This window comes from Peromyscus eremicus, chromosome 12, assembly GCF_949786415.1.
Source record: "Peromyscus eremicus chromosome 12, PerEre_H2_v1, whole genome shotgun sequence".
Taxonomy (NCBI): Eukaryota; Metazoa; Chordata; class Mammalia; order Rodentia; family Cricetidae; genus Peromyscus; species Peromyscus eremicus.
Window position 1 is genome coordinate 79,175,730 of NC_081428.1, and position 16,497 is coordinate 79,192,226.

Genomic DNA, 16,497 nt, shown 5'->3' on the forward strand with positions numbered 1-16,497 from the left:
GCAGCCAAGGCAGCTGCCACCATGTCTAAAAGACCCCTGTCTGAAAGAATATGTTGACAGTAAATGCTCACACCCCAACAACCAAGATGGAGACACAGCACCTGGCTACCAAGCCGTGGTCTCCAAGTGCCTGCTTGCACAACACTGCATGGACCGAGGGAAAACCTGAGGGTGGAACGCGAGGCCTTCCCACTCTCTGACACATTTTCATGGGAATTCATTGAAAATATTCCACATGAAACAGAATTCCATGAACTGACTACCACTAGTCTGAACTCAAACTGAAGTAAGGTAATTAACATTTATTGAACATCTTAATATACTGGCCAATCTAAGAAATACAGACTGCAGTTCCAGCTTGCCACCCACAGCAGGGTGACCTAGAGATGCCAACCACACAGTATGACCTGTATAGGCCATTTCACCTCTCTGTCCCTCACTTTCAAACTGTGCAGAACTGGTTTGGCCCTGGAAGGCCATTCCTGACTCAAAAGCTGTGTTATAACTTCTGTGTGATTGTGTCCTAGTGGTCATCCCTGACGTCTTAAAAAATTCTCTGGCAAGTACTCATTGGTTTTATACCTTTAAGGTGAAGAGCACCAAATCAGTATTTGGGGTGTGTGCGTGTGCTTGTTGGGGGGGGGGAGTTAGGGGTGTGGCTATGGAGTCTGACACTCCAGCTGGAAGGACAGTGTTGCTGTGTTGGGGCAGGCATCTGGGCTGTGCTGTGGAGTGGCATCAGGAAGACAATCCAAAACCATCACTGGTTTGAGCAGGGTTCACTGCCCACTGCTGTCTATCATCCTGTTCTCTCCAGCAAAGGACTCCCCAAGAGCAATACTTACTCAATGCTATGTTATACACAGATGCTCTCCGGAGACCACAGCACTGGTCAAAGCACCAGCCAAACATAAAGAACAGCTCTTACCAGACACAGCGCACAGCTATCTGAACTCTGTATGAGAACAGTCACTTGTTACATTTGAGAAACATCTGCTAAAGCCGGGCGGTGGTGGCCCACACCTTTAATCTTAGCACTTGGAGGCAGAGGCAGGCAGATCTATGAGTTCAAGCCTCGTCTACAGAGTTCCAGGACAACCAGGGCTACACAGAGAAAAACTCTGTCTCGATAAATACATACATACATATGTGAACAAATGAATACCTGTCTCAATAAATAAATAGAGAAAATAACAGAAAAAGATGAAATGTCTGACAGTGGCTGGCAAGACGGTTTGGCAGGTAAAGTTGTTTGCTGCCAAGCTTGACAATCTGATCGGATCCCTGGAACCCATACAGCAGAAAGAGAGAACCAATTCCCACAGGTTACCCTCTGACCTCTACATGTGCACTGTGGCATGTGTACCCCCACACATATATACAAACACAAATCAATAAATAGATAAATAAATAAATGTTAAAAAAAAATCTCATAAGTAAGCCAGGTGTGGTGGTGTAAGCCTGTAGAGCCCACACTGGGGAGGCTGAGGCAGGAGCATCATGACTTCTGGGCTAGCCTGAGCTACACAGAAAGACCCTGTATCAGAAGAATAGTAAGTAAACAGTATCTTCTGATAACTAACAAAGTTCATTTTCAAATCAGTGAAGACACACATCTCTGTTGGAACATGAAGTTTTCAAGTAGAAGAGTTCTTCAAAACTGCCTGAATATCAGTTATTTAGAACGTGAAATGTTTCCTTCACTGTGGGCTAATCTCTGCCAAATGCTTGGCAAGGGACCCTCCACCTTGGTGAAGGACAACGAGACCAGACTAAGTAAAATGATGTTTGGTTTGCACTTCAGAAACAGGGCCCAGAGGCCCCTGAGCTGAAACTGACCTGAATGCCCCCTCCCTGAGGACCAGTCCCAGTGGGCACATCTACAAAACACGCCCACACCTAAGCCCTGGGGAACACTGTGGAGGGGGAGGCAGAAACTGAGAGCCAGAGAGGATTTGAGGCTTTGCTGTGAGGCTGTGTCTCCAGAAACATCAGAAGCTATGCCCATGAAGTCTCACCTATATGACGCCCCAAACATGAGCTGAACAAGGGCAACACCAAGAACATGCCTAACTGCACAGGGAAAGCCCAGGAGGCCTCAGCCCTCCACCAAGGACTAGAGGCCATGGAGGGAAGGTGGTAATGCGAGGTGGCCCTCCCTAGGGAAGAGCACACCAACTGGGTTTCCAGTGCCCAACAGTCAGTCCTAAAAACACACACACAACTAACATTATATGAACCCAACAGGTTCTATTTGGGAATATATATGTACATACAAATACATATATGCAGGCAATTACAACTGATGAAAAAAGATACCATGAGCTTGAGGGAGAATGGGAGAGGTGTATGGGGGGAGAATAGGGAGGGAGAAATTTTGTAATTAAAATACAATCTCAAAAATAAATATAAAAAATGGTGTACTTTTTCCTTTGAGTTTTAGAGACAGGGTTTCTCTGTGTAGCCCTGGCTGGCCTAGAACTCTCTCTGTAGACCAGACTGGCCTTAAACTCAGAGATCCACCTGCCTCTGCCTCCTGAGTGCTGGGATTGAAGGTGTGCACCACCACTGTCCATTATTATCATCATTATTATTATTGTTATTATCTTGTCTTTCAGTTAAGCTAACATAACATTTTCCTTACACTGTTTAAAACCATACAATATTTCTGAATGTGTCCCTGTTAACTACAGAAATCAGCCAGGGAACATGAGTTTTCAACTAAACAGAATTTATCATTCTATTTGGGAACTTTTAGGATATTCCCTGTTCTATTCCAGACATACTGTTGAGACGCTGATGCTCTTAAGTGGAGATGAGACAGGTGGAGGAGGTAAGACTCTGCCTTACCCGCCATCCATGACAGACATCCATGACCAGAAAGGCTGCAGCAACCTCACCTTTATGTAGTGGTTGATCCTTTCCACGGAAGTGAATCGGGCTTCTGTCTCAGACGCCAGTCTAACTGTAAACTGGAACAGTCCTGTTAACTGAAAATGGGAAACAAAAACCAAAAGACTGTGTATCAGCACAGGGCAGGCAGCGAGAGGGAACTACCTACCCCTGCAGGGCTGACACACAAACCTCCAGAGCTCATGCAGCACGAGGTTTCAGGGCCCAAGGGTTTTCTTCCATTTAACACCACACCCACCACCTCATCAAATACAGTACTTAGCGCAAACAGGCGCACCATACTCTTGGGTCACTGTATTCTTGGACCCAAAGGCCTTCTAGCCAGCTACTTTGTTTCCAGTAACACAGGTCTGAAGCTGTGTAACTTCTGAACCACCTACTTTACCTCAGTCAGTTTGTGGCAACCAGAACAAATGGAGATTCCAACCTGTGAGCAACTACTGAAAATGCTTCTGGAAAGTGCCATAAGAGACAACACCGTGAGGAAAGAAAATACACAGCCCCATGCACCTCAGACTGCTGACTACATGACACACTGGCAGCTAGCAGGGCTAGGCAGACACCAGGGCATCCAGGGAGACCCAGCACTCTGGAGCTCATCTGCTGCCTTATTTTTATCTTTACAATATGGAAAAGAAGCCAAAACCACACAAGAGTACAGTAGTGTGATAAACACCTCTGTGCCGAAACTCTATCCTAATAAATTATCCACTTATGGTCACCATTGCTTCATGCACAGTCACTCCTCCCAGTTCCATCCCCCACAGTATGAGGAAGCAGAGCCCCAACATTCTACTATGATAGACTAAAAGGTACAGCTCCAGGGCTGGAGAGATGACTCAGTGGTTAAGAGCACTGGCTGCTCTTCCAGAGGACCTGGGTTTGATTCCCAGCACCCACATGGCAGCTCACAACTGTCTATAACTCCTATTCCTGGGGATCCAACATTGCATACAGAAACACATGCAGGCAAAATACCAACGTACATAAAAATTAAAAATTAAAAAAAACAACAACTCCAATACCACTTTTAAACTTTAATAGAAATTACTTGTGTTGACTGACGTCAAAACATCTTTAAATAGTCAGTGGTCAAATTCTCAAATTTATCTTGAGCTATTTGAGCGTTAATCATCCCTAAGGTTGAGAAAGCTTATGCATATAATATTGGGAAAAGCAAAAGTCCAAAACAGAAATAGATGTAAGCAGCAAATGGGGAATGGTATATAACACTCAGAAAACTAGCAGATGCCAGAGATGAGATGGTGGTGGACACATCGGTAACTACAAAGTCACTTTTAAATGTTTCTTTATGAAGATAGCATGTATCCCCTGCCCCCCCCCCCCTTTAAACAGGGTCCTACTTGGCTGTCCTGGAACTTGCTATGTAGACCAGCTGGCCTCAAATCATAGAGATCCACTTGTCTCTGCCTACCAACTGCTGGAATTGAAGGCATATATTTCTGCCAGATATGGTGGCACACACCTTTAACCCAGCACTCAAGAAACCGAGGCAGGCTGATCTCTGAGTTCGAGGCCTGCTCAGTCTGCATACTGAGTTCCAGGACAGCCAGGACTACACCGAGAAACCCTGCCTCAAAACCAACAAATGCATGTATTTCTTTACTATACACAGCAGATTATTTTAATTTTGGAGTCTATCAACAGCACTCCTCCCCAAACCCTTCCCCAGTGTCAAACACCTCCAGGCCAGACACTGACCTGCACAGCATAGGAGATGGCGAGGCCCGCGTAGGCCGAGGGGATCTGCCCATGCATGAGGACAATCATCAGCCCAGTGGTGGTGATCAGGGCGATGCTGATGAGGTCCAGCCGCACTGCCAGCCACCTCATCGCACAAGTGAACAAGAAAAAAGGAGCCTGGTTGTCATCCAGCAGCTCCTGATACCTGTGAGGAGGAGAACGGCCATGGGCGAGGGAAGACCATAAGATCCGACTCACGGGCTGACGTCAAACCTGCCGAGGACCAGAGTGCAGGGCAAACAGGGCTCACACGAGAGGGTGCGGGTGTTCTGATGTGAGTTACCCTTTGAGAAACCTGAAACCCACACTAGAGATGTTAGGGAGGGCGGTGTGGTGGTGCTGCCTCTAATCCCAGCACTTAGAAAAGTGGAAGCAGGTGGATCTCTGTGAGTTCGCGGTCGGCCTGGTCTAAAGAGGGAGTTCCAGACCAGCACACACAGTAAAGACCGTGACTTAAAAAAGTAAAAACCTAGGGCCTGGAGAGATGGCTCCGCAGCTGTTCTCGCTGAGGAACTGGGTTTGGTTCTCAATACCCGTAAGGCAGCTCACAACAATATGAAACTACATACAGTTCCAGAGGACCTGATGCCCTCTCTGGCCTCCTGGGAGTCCTGCTATGCATAGGGTATACATAAACTCATTCAAACACACACACACACACACACACACACACACGCGCGCGCGCGCGCGCGCGCGCGTAAATAACATCCAAAACAACAACAACAACAACAACAACAACAAACCCTGAAGACTTGAGAGAGAAAACTCTACCACTGAGAAACATGGGCAAAGAGGCCAAATCCAAAGGCTTGTGCTGAACTTTAGAGGAAGTTCAGGTCAGGGGTCATTTCCTCAAAGCAGGAGGCTTTAAAGGCGAGCAGCAGACATAGTCCAAGACTAGGAAAAAGAAACTCTCAGGGCGACTGCAGGATCAATGCTGAGTGTGCAGACACACTCCTGCAGAGGGGAATTGCTTCCCAAGGCTACAGAGCCAGAAGCAATGACTGAAGTTCAGCAGGAGAGAGGCAGGCAGTGACCGTCCGCCAAGGACACACTTCACTGCAATCGCGAGGAGGGCCGGCACCACGGGGAAGCAGAGCTCCACACAGGAAGTTCTGCTAGGCACATGGGCGTTGCTTAAAAAACAAACAAAACAAAAAAAAACAACTTTCTTCCTTATAGTAAAATATAAAAACTTCAGAAAAAATACAATGAGGAAAAAAAAGAAGAAAAAAATGTAGAATTTCAGACGTTAACACGGTACCACTCCTCCCCATGAAAACACTGTACACGTCATTATCTTCAGTTAGGAAGGCTCTTTCTGAGTCATTTAGAGTCATTTTTTCTAACCTGTTTTCCTCTACCATTTTCATGAGAAATGACTTAATTTTTTCTTTAGTAGGCAATATACACATGTGCGTGCGTGTGTGTGTGCACACACACACACTCACGAGAGAGAGAGAGAGAGAGAGAGAGAGAGAGAGAGAGAGAAAGAGAGAGAGAGAGAGAGAGGGAATTTTAAGTGTTTTTCATGTGTCTGTGTACAGAGTGGGTATGTGTGAGGGCACATGTGTGTACATGTGAGCCTGTGGAGGCTTGAGGAATCTTCCTTGATCATTCTTTCACCTTATTTACTGAGGCAGGGTCTCTCAATCAAACCTAGAGCGTTCAGACATGGCTAGTCTACCTTACCAGCTTACTCTGGGATCTTCTGTCTTAGCCTTTTAAGGCTCACATTCCAGGTGGCTGCCATGCCATGCTCATTTGGCAATTACAGGGGTTCAGGGGATCTCAACCCAATCTTCACCCTTGTATAACAAGTGCTATACAAGTTTTAGAAGGTTCACTACAAAAAAGTCAGTCTTTTTCTTACCAATCTCTGGGTCCCCAGTTCCTCCTTCCAAATTCCTCCTATTCCTTTCCATATGCTTTCAGAGATATCTAAATGTGCACACACATTCTCAAAGGGCAGCATGTCATAGATCCACACTTGCTCTGGTCTGTGTTTCTGTTGTCTCATTTTCTCAGAAAAGGTCTTACCAAGTGGCTGAGTTTTAATCAGAGACAGTTTGGTTGCATCAATAATACCTTTTGGGATGAGTTTTCTGACCCCAAGCTCTGGCCTGGAACGGCCTCTAACGGCAACTGTAACAGTTGAGACGCCAGCTCCCCTCCAAAGCCTGAGGCCCCCACCAACACTCACCTGTGTAGAAACTCCTGTCCTTTGTTGTAGGCGTGGATAGTGGCAAGGCCCTGTATGCTGGACGTGATGTGCGAGAGGAAAGGAGACTGTGTGATGTTGTCCAGGCGTTTCAGCTCGCGAATCAGGACCCTGTGAGGGAATGGGTTCTGTGTCACTGTAGGACACTGGCGGCCACGGCCTTGTCCCTGGCGATGCATGCGTCCTGTTTACCTGGAGACGATGTGGAGGACTGAGAAGAGGATGAGAAGAGGCCCTACTGCCACCAGGAACCACGGGAAGATTCCTGCGATCATTCCGACACAGAAGAACACCAGGATCACATTCTGGATGAACATCTCGGCCTGGAACGGCAGGCGCACGTCCACTGAGGAGACCACGAGAGAACAAGTTTCAGACTCTTGGGACCCACAAACACAGAAGACGGAGCTAAATAGTTTTAAAAATAGATAATAAGGCTCCACAAAATCCCCGAGGTCTGTGAGAAAACTTGAACAGTTTTAGCCAAGAAGAATAAACTCAGTGGCCATCGTTTGTGTTTGAGTGGTCTTCTCCTCCATCGTCCTGTTCTCCTCAGCTGTTCCTCCTCCTGCTAAACAATCCCTCTACAAAGGATTATACGTGTATGTAAAATGCTTGGAAACCAACATGACAAGAGGAAAACCAGGTCATCTATGTTCTTACCAACACAAGAAAAGTTTAAACATATGTAAGCATCAGACGTGTGCAGAACCTTCAACAGCAACAGCGCCAGGTCTTTCTGGCTACTCCCCTGTACCCCGTTCTTTGGGCAGAGGCACTTTCGTGAGGACACAGCCATGTCAGGAGCACTGCTGCTTTTCTTCCCTTCTTTTTGAGAAAGGGTCTCAGTATAAAGCCAAGAGAGCCTCAAACTCAAAACCCTTTTGCCACAGACTCCAGTCAAGGACTAAACTGAGAGCTGTAGCTCTCTTGTCTGCTTGTGTGTGTGCGTGTCTGTGCGTCTGTGCGTCTGTGCATGTATGTACATGTATGTGCTCATGTGTGTGTTTGTACAGGTGTGCATGTCAGAATGTACATGTGTCTGTGCAAATGTACACCGTGTGCCTGCATGTGTGCAGAAGTAGAAACATATTATGCACCAGTTCTGGTATTGAGTCTGCTTACAGGTCCTTTTACTTCTGGCCACGGCCTTCCACTGGCCTACCGAAGCTCCTCCCGTGGAGTTGACCACCATGCGGTAGATAAAACAGTAACTTTAAAGTGAAAAGATACTGAGCGCATCTCCCAACTTGGTCACCCAATAGCAGTTTGGTCCTGGGCAAATCACTCAGCCTTTCTGGATATAACCTTCTTGGGTACTGGACAGGTAAATCAACAGTTGTTGTGTGGATGAAGACAAGGCACATAAAACACCCACTGCTGTTTGCCACACTAGCGTCCTCAGCAAAGGTCAGGAGGCCATACTATATTCTGGATGATGGAGAACTTGGAGTTCTGGTGCAGCACACACCTTGACCCTCTGACTTTACCTTCAGGTCAGATAGGCAGAATGAGAATTCAAAATATTCTTTTTTCTTTTCTTTTTTCTTTTTTTTTTTTTTTTTTTTTTTTGGCTTTTTTGAGACAGGGTTTCTCTGTGTAGCTTTGGAGCCTGTCCTAGATCTCACTTTGTAGCCCAGGCTGGCCTCACATTCACAGAGATTCACCTCCCGAGTACTGAGATTAAAGGCATGCGCCACCACCGCCCTGCTCAAAATATTCTTGATGCAAATGCCAGACTCTGTTCTCAGTCTCAGGAGAGACAAAGCTGTACGTTTATTTTGGGGGGTGGGGAGTGGGATGGGTGTGGGGTGGTACCCAGAAAGGCTAGAGGCAGTGAGCACTGGCTGGACTCCAGAGCATAAAAGAAAGGACCAGTGAGAGATACCTTCATCCATGTCTTTAGAAAATCTGTTGAGAATCCTTCCTGTTGGGGTAGTGTCAAAAAACTTCATGGGGCTCCTAAGGATCCTTCGGAAAAGCTCGTCATGGAGCCGGGAGGATGCTCTCAGTGTGCCCTGGAGAGCAGAGACAAAATGATCAGGGCACAGAGACCTGGTTACTCAAGGAAGGGTCAATTCCTACTCCTGCAGGTGACCACCCTGCAGGACATCCATTCCCAGTGCTGGGGTAAGTACAAATGGTCAGCAGACACGGGCAACTAACAAAAAGCCCGGGACCATGAGATCCAAGTCATTTCATCAGCCCACACACTGCATACATATGCCACACCAAGCCTTTCCCATGATCTGGGGAGGGGTACACCACAGCCCACCCACTGCATACATATGCCACACCAAGCCTTTCCCATGATCTGGGGAGGGGTACACCACAGCCCACCCACTGCACACATATGCCACACCAAGCCTTTCCCATGATCTGGGGAGGGGTACACCACAGCCCACCCACTGCACACATATGCCACACCAAGCCTTTCCCATGATCTGGGGAGGGGTACACCACAGCCCACCCACTGCACACATATGCCACACCAAGCCTTTCCCACGATCTGGGGAGGGGTACACCACAGCCCACCCACTGGTATACCTTGACAAACACAACTCCTCGAATAGCTTTCAAGAGCAGCATGACTGCCATGGAGAGGGCGTAGATGCTGGCATAGTACTGCATGAAGGGGTTGTCCCTCATGCTGTCACTCACGGAGCTCCTGTTCCCTTGAAATACCGTGGTGTTCTGTTGGGAGATAAGGTACCACAGGGTGAGATTCCTGAGACACCTAGGTCACTTTCAGCTCCAGGACAGAAACTCGAGGAATGACCTCAGACCCTGTCACGGCCAACACAAGGCAACCTTGCTACCCACTTCTCTTCTTACTAGTGGGTGAACACAAAGAACCGACTTACTGTCCACCACGGTTCTACGTACTGACTAGTCGGACAGCGCTGGGGTGGCCAGGGACTTTTCCATTCTGTCAGACTACATTACGCATCCTCATCTGGGAACGTCCCTGCTCACTGCCTTCTCTCCTTTAAATTATCTCTTAACTGATATGCAAAACAAAGCTACGCACTTTGCTGGGCTATCTCATGACGTTTCTGATGCTTCTTTTTAGTGGAAAGCACAGGAGTTCCCTCGGAGCAGTCAGGGACGAGGGAGGCAAGGCCACATTATCAGACACAGAACTCCCAGTAACGGACATCTCACCCCACTTCCTTGCTTGATCCAGTAGCTCAGCCACCAGGTGCTGAAGGCAGTGCTGCCCACGTTCAGCATGAAAAGGACCATGATGACCAGGAAAGCCAAGGGCCCCCCTGCTGCCTGGATGTAGACGCCATAGACGGACCAAGGCACCGAGCCCTGCCCTTTCTCCTCCACCTGCACGAGCTGCCCTGGGAAAGACGAAAAGAAATATGACCTTAGAAGGGAGTACAACTGGTCGGGTGGCGGTGGCGCACGCCTTTAATCCCAGCACTCGGGAGGCAGAGCCAGGCAGATCTCTGTGAGTTCAAGGCCAGCCTGATCTACAGAGCGAGTTCCAGGACAGCCAGGGCTACACAGAGAAACCCTGTTTCGAAAAAAATAATTACCTCCTCTCTATCCTAACACCCATTTATTGAACATTTCTTCAGCACCATCTACAAGATGAGGTTACAGAGGTCCCTGTCTTTCAGAACCTCACTGAGGACAGGGTCACAGTCTGGGGGACAGGCTGATGAAACATAGAAACATGTACTAAATGCAATGGCAGAGCCAATTTCATAACCCCTCAAGGCTGAAGGCACAAAGATTAGGCCACTGGCCTAAACCTTCACTGATGGCTAACATTATGTTTTAAGTTTAAATTACTATGCTCAAGAAGTCTATAAAACAAAATTACCTCTAATATAAAAGCCGCACTGGGCCAAGGACAGATGCTTCCTAGAATGTTAAGGGCCATCACTCTTGTCTTGTACAATTTTAATGGAACCGTTGTTTATGAAAGATAGTTTATGTAAGAAAATAGTCATAATGTTAACCACTGCTCTGCTTCTGTAAATAAAGGTGCTTGTTCAAGAGTACCAGGACACCTGAAGACATATGCTTGCTAAGGGCTTATGCTGCACTTAAACAAAATATAACCTTCCGATTGCAGGATGTATGCCTGCACATGGATGTAATGTGACCTCATGTTTCTTTGCCTTATAAACCCCTGACTCTTTGTGACTTGATGCTACATCCTGGGAATTCTGAGTCCCAGGAGCAGCCCTAGTCATCTAGTATCTAAATAAAAAGCCTCTTTGTTAAGATTATTCTTGGTCAGACTGGTGAAGCTCTGAATGATCCTAGACCTTTGTCCAGGAAGAACAAAACCTCACAAGACAAACAGTTCCCCACCCGAGAGGGTAGTTATCCGTACATCCAGGGCTGCGCCACGGAACAGAAATGACCATCTTGTAAAAACCAGACTGCTCCCCTCAAGAACCAGGACAAGGATGGGCAAGAACCACTGCCTGGAATTGCAGACCACTTGTTCCATTCTCCCTCTGTTTAACCTGAAAGCTCATGTCAGGACCCTGGGGGTGGACTTGGCATCACTCAGTGTGGAGGCCCATAAAGGTTTCCTGGGGAGATCTGAGCTTAGCCAGCAGGGCTGCAGTAGAGGATTGCTTGACCACATGTGTGGTTATCAGGTGATTCGAAGGGTCTGCACTTGGCTGTGCTGGGAGGAGGTCTTTTGCTCCACCCCTTGGCATTCCTATATGTAGCCCTTTAGAAGAGACAGGAGGGACTGGTGGATCCAGGCCCTCCCGAGGCTATCCTGTGTTTCTGTGTGTTTCCCTCCCCTCTATCCCTCTATCTAAATCTCTTATCCCCTCTCCTCAAGAGTACCCTGGGGGAAAATGTGGGAACTGGTCTCCCAGCTGGCCTCCCACAACTCAGTGCCTCTTCTCAAGGTAGCCATGCTGAATAAATGTCCTTTCTTTGTTTTCATTGTGACTTGGTGTACTCGGAACTGGGGGCTCAACAGTTTACTGGGGCTACCAGAAGCCAGGCTTTTATCCTAAAAGATTCCAGTTACTAGGTAGGAGGTGACTCAACAAAGAGATCACTGGACAAACTGCCTGTCCTTCTGATCTCAAAGGAGACACATGCTAATTCACAAACATGAAAATGCCTACGTTACAGCAAATAACTTCTGAGACTCTCAAGACCCAGGCGAGGAAGTCCCAGCAGAAGTGTTGCCTGTGACTCCTCCAGAGCTCTGCAAACAGCACCAGGACCAGGCAGCAAGCTTCCCGGCCTGGCGCACACTGAGGAGGAGGCACACTGGACAGCCAGCTTTAACTGGGATTTCAGTTCAAGGACAGAGGTGACTAGAAGGAAGGAAGGCCCACTCAGAATGACTCAGCTCTAATTACCCACAACTGACTCCACCCTTTGTCTGCAGAAAAGGCAAAGGATCAAAGGTTATCTGACTTCCCTTGTTGAGGCACACCCAGGGCCCTCACTTAATATTACCTTGGAACTTCGTTATTCTACAAGTGTGACACACAATGGCATCAAACACCATCCATCTCCACACGGCATTACTCCTGATAAATGACAAACAGAACTCTCACAAATGTCCTTACCTTCCTCTGACTTCACTGCCTTCTCCTTCTTCACTGAGCCTGGTTTGGGGCCCTTGTCTTGTGATTTCTTCTGTGACCCACTAGCTTCCTTTTTTGAATTAATCTAATAACATTAAAAAAAAAACTCCAGTCATACAACGTTCATTCAGATCAATGTCTACAGGAGATATACTAGAGAATCATTCACTGAGCTAGTAATATAAATAAAAGGTACACCCAAGTTCTTATTTACTTTTGACACCAGGTTTCTGTGTCTAGCCCACACTGACCCTGGTCTACTCAGGATCCCAGGCCAGACACCATGCCTGGCACACCTACTTTCTTAAGAAAGCCACCTACAATAATCTACACTAATTTCTTGTACCATCTCAACCCCTTCACTCTTTTCGGATTCAGGTTCCTACCTTGTTAGTCCACTGACTTATTCTCCACTAAGCCGTTCAAGACCTGGCCTGCAAACCCAGGCAGGCGTACTATATTATTCTTCAATTTGCCCGTGATTAAGTAGCACTGAAGTCACTTCCGTTCCTACCTGTGACCTGCCACATACTCACTCAGATCCAGAGATACCACCATTTCCCTCTGCCACCACAGAAGAACCCCAAACTTCTCTGCTTGCTTGTGCGGGATCTCTGCGTTTTGGCCCCGACCCACGGCTGTCAGTTCCTCTCTCATTTCACTACTTCTCATGGCTCCTACTCTCCAGCCACACTTGACTGACCTCACACCATTCCTTAACCTCTGTCCAAGCTAAGTCCCCTCCTTGTTCCAATCTCAGTCACAGGTGTCCCTATTCAGATGGGTTCAAATACTATGCCTTTTGAAGGCAATTCACATTCCTCTGCAATAAAGCTCAGTTCCCTCAGTACTCTTTCAGCATGCTGCAGTATCTGGTTAGAATTACCTGTGAGATCACCAAAGCACCGGCCTGCCCTACAGTACCTAACAAGACAAGGCGAGTTCCACACAGGGTAACTCTCTACTCAGTGCCTACTGCCATAACTACCCAGAGCAGGGCACAGAAAAACACCACCAACAAAAAACCCTATTTAATGCCCCTTGCCAAGTTCCTGCTGCATCTTCAGAAAATTTCCTCCATACACGTCACTGAATTCAATTTTACATGATATGTCATATCTTCAGGTTTACCAGTTAGACTTTCTAAAGACACAGTGAAAATTTAAAACTATGAAATCTAGCTAGAGCTGTATCTGGATAAGCAGACAGGGTTCTGAATATATTTACTGCATGGCATGAGTAAATGCACTGTTTAAAAAGATATTAGCATCTGTGGAACACTTCCTGGGGAAAGCAGATTACACAACACAACAACTGTAAGCAACCAGTACGATGTGTGTGTCAGGGTCCACATACCATGGTGCACATGTGGAGGTCAGGGGACAACTTGGTGGGTTCTGGGAATTGAACTCAGGTGGCCAGGCTTACGAAGCCAGTTCCATTATCCACTGCCATCCTGCTGCCTCTTAAATGACACTCAGAAAGCATGCTTCCCAGCTAACATCCTAGCTGTCCAGTATCTGTCTCTTGCTCCTTGGATAATTAGTTTCTCTTCTGATTTCCCCCTCCAACTCTACAGCAATGAGGCAACATTTGGGGAGTCCAAAGCTTCCTGGAAGTCATAGCAGATCATAAAACTTAAATCTGGATCAGACTGTCTCTACAGATGTCACTGGTGATCCCAGGACGGCTAGAAGTCTACCAAACGGCCTAACAAATCAGTTATGGACAGTTGGCTGCACTGTACGTATGTGAAATCACAAAAGCGAAACACTGAGGTAAGCCACAAGAGAGGGTCCCAGGAACATCCTTTCATTCTGTGTCAGTCTCAAAATAACCTGGCAAGCAACATGACAGCTTAAACCCCAGCCTGAGTCACTCTCAGGACCCCACGAAACAGGGACGCTGTCAGGAAGGAAGCATGGCCTCAGGGACTGCTCTACACGTGTCGTTTGCCCTAGCTTGGAGCCTACGTGAAGGCATGGAAAGCTGGCCTCTGGGTGCTGCACAGGAGGTGGGTGGGCACAAATACAAAGAAACCTGGGATCAAACCATCCTTATCAGTAAGCTGCTCAACTCAGCTGGGCCTCAGCTTCCTCCTCTCTAAGGGAGACAAAAACATATCCGGCCGCACAATTCAAATAAAACGTCTAATGGAATGGTATCTAAAGGACTTAGCCCAGTAAGCAGAGCATCTAAGTGTCAAATCAGGATCCAAGATACCATGGGTCATATCCAAATGTATGCAGCATTTAATTCCCTTCCCGACACCTTGATCACTGGTACATGCAGAGAGAGTCTCACACTGCTCTAGTCAAGGTTTAAGGAGCCTCGCTGAGACCACACACTAGCATACAGTCTCTCTAATTCTCACCCCTCCTCCTGCTCTCCCACAGGTGAACACAGCACAGAAGTCTGGTCATAGGACACCACGGCACACAGAGTTCAACTGAGCTCTTCCCGAGTGGGTGTCATGTCTCCCTGTGTAGAAACGAGACATATAAACCCAGCAAACCTTACCTCAACAGGGGGTGTCTCTCCCAGCAACAGGTTATTAAAAATAGTAGCGTAATCTCCATTCAAGTTCATCAGCTCCTCATGGGTACCTCTTTCTGTGATACAGCCCTCTCTCATGAAGATCACTTCATCACAATCAACGAGGTACTGGAGACAAGGGCCAGGACAACACGGAATTGCTGATATTTATGCAAATACATTCAAACACCCAATCTTCACTTGCTATGTCTCAACCAGAGATGGTTTGGCTGCCACTTGACAACTTGAGGATACTTCAGATCGTCAAAATAAGGGGGAGAGATACTACTGGCATAGAGTGGACCAAGACCTGACTGCACAGAGCAGACCACTCCCCCACCACCACCACACAGAGTCACCAGTCCTCAGTGTGATCAGTCTCAAGGCTGACAGCCTCTGCTTTTTAGTTTACTGCACCCTGTACACAGGCCCAGATAGTATTTCTTATGTGTTCTGAGGATGGAGCTGCACAAACTTCCCATTAAATTTCAAATCCTGGCTGAGTATGGTGGCACAGGCCTTTGTGCCAGGAGGAAGACATGGCTGAGGCCGGCCTGGTCTACAAACCGAAAGCCAGATCAGGGGTATACCGTGAGATTCTGTCTCATATAAACTAACAATTAATTCAAATCCTTGTGCACACTACATGCAGAAGGACACAGAATTTACAGGTTTTCTAAAGCAGAAAGGGAACCTGGGCCCCAGACTGAACTTGACAACTCAGACAGCAACCGTGTCGAGCAGATCTCTGCGATGACTGTCTTCACAGACTGTCAGAGGTCAAGCGCGGGCTGTGCTTGTCACCTACCGACGCTACCACGATGCTTTCTACCAGACTAACTCGACCCAGACTCTACACCAGATGCTCTTCTCAGCCCTTCTACTTGCTGGTCTGCATGCAGAACCAGCATGTTTCAAGGACCCCCGAGTCGGATGGCCAACTGGAGTGCTGGTACCTTGCTCAGAAGGCTCTTTGCTGAGGAGATGAAAACGGCAAACCCTAGGAACTGCTAATTGTCTCAGAGACACCTGGCCCAAGCCCACCCTGTACCAAGCGTACGTGAGCAGCCTAGGAGAGGATGTGCTGTACCTGTAACTGGTGTGTAACAAACAGAACCGTCTTAGACTTGAGGTGCTTCCGGATGGCACTGTTGAAGATGTGGTTGCCCACATGGGCATCCAAGGCACTGAGGGGGTCATCCAGGATGTAGATGCTCCTGTCACTATACAAGGCGCGGGCAAGGCTGATTCTCTGGCGCTGTCCACCACTCAGGTTGGCTCCTCGCTCTCCAATCTATGAACCCCAAAGCAAAGGGAAGCCTCTATCTTAAATCCAGAACAGTGCTTAATAGTCATCCCAGTCATCTTTTCTCTTCCTTAACCAAAATGACTCTTGAACTCCCTGCCTATATAAAGTGCCAGTGTGATCCTCCTTAGGGACTGGGGGAGTCTCAGCCCACAACCATCTAAGTA

At 47.5% G+C, this 16,497-nt stretch overlaps 1 protein-coding gene across 2 annotated transcripts in view; it reads right to left on the minus strand.

The window, feature by feature from the left end:
* Window positions 1-16,497, minus strand: part of Abcc5 (ATP binding cassette subfamily C member 5) — a 97,537-nt gene that overhangs the window by 21,155 nt on the left and 59,885 nt on the right. For both annotated transcript variants that reach the window (XM_059277828.1, XM_059277829.1), the window contains exons 15-24: window positions 16,115-16,318; window positions 15,010-15,153; window positions 12,472-12,574; window positions 10,064-10,248; window positions 9,446-9,592; window positions 8,787-8,916; window positions 7,091-7,244; window positions 6,881-7,009; window positions 4,636-4,822; window positions 2,901-2,990 (exon numbers count right to left, since the gene is read on the minus strand). In XM_059277828.1, the coding sequence (XP_059133811.1) occupies window positions 2,901-2,990; window positions 4,636-4,822; window positions 6,881-7,009; window positions 7,091-7,244; window positions 8,787-8,916; window positions 9,446-9,592; window positions 10,064-10,248; window positions 12,472-12,574; window positions 15,010-15,153; window positions 16,115-16,318 (1,473 nt within the window). The remainder of the gene's footprint in view (window positions 1-2,900; window positions 2,991-4,635; window positions 4,823-6,880; window positions 7,010-7,090; window positions 7,245-8,786; window positions 8,917-9,445; window positions 9,593-10,063; window positions 10,249-12,471; window positions 12,575-15,009; window positions 15,154-16,114; window positions 16,319-16,497) is intronic.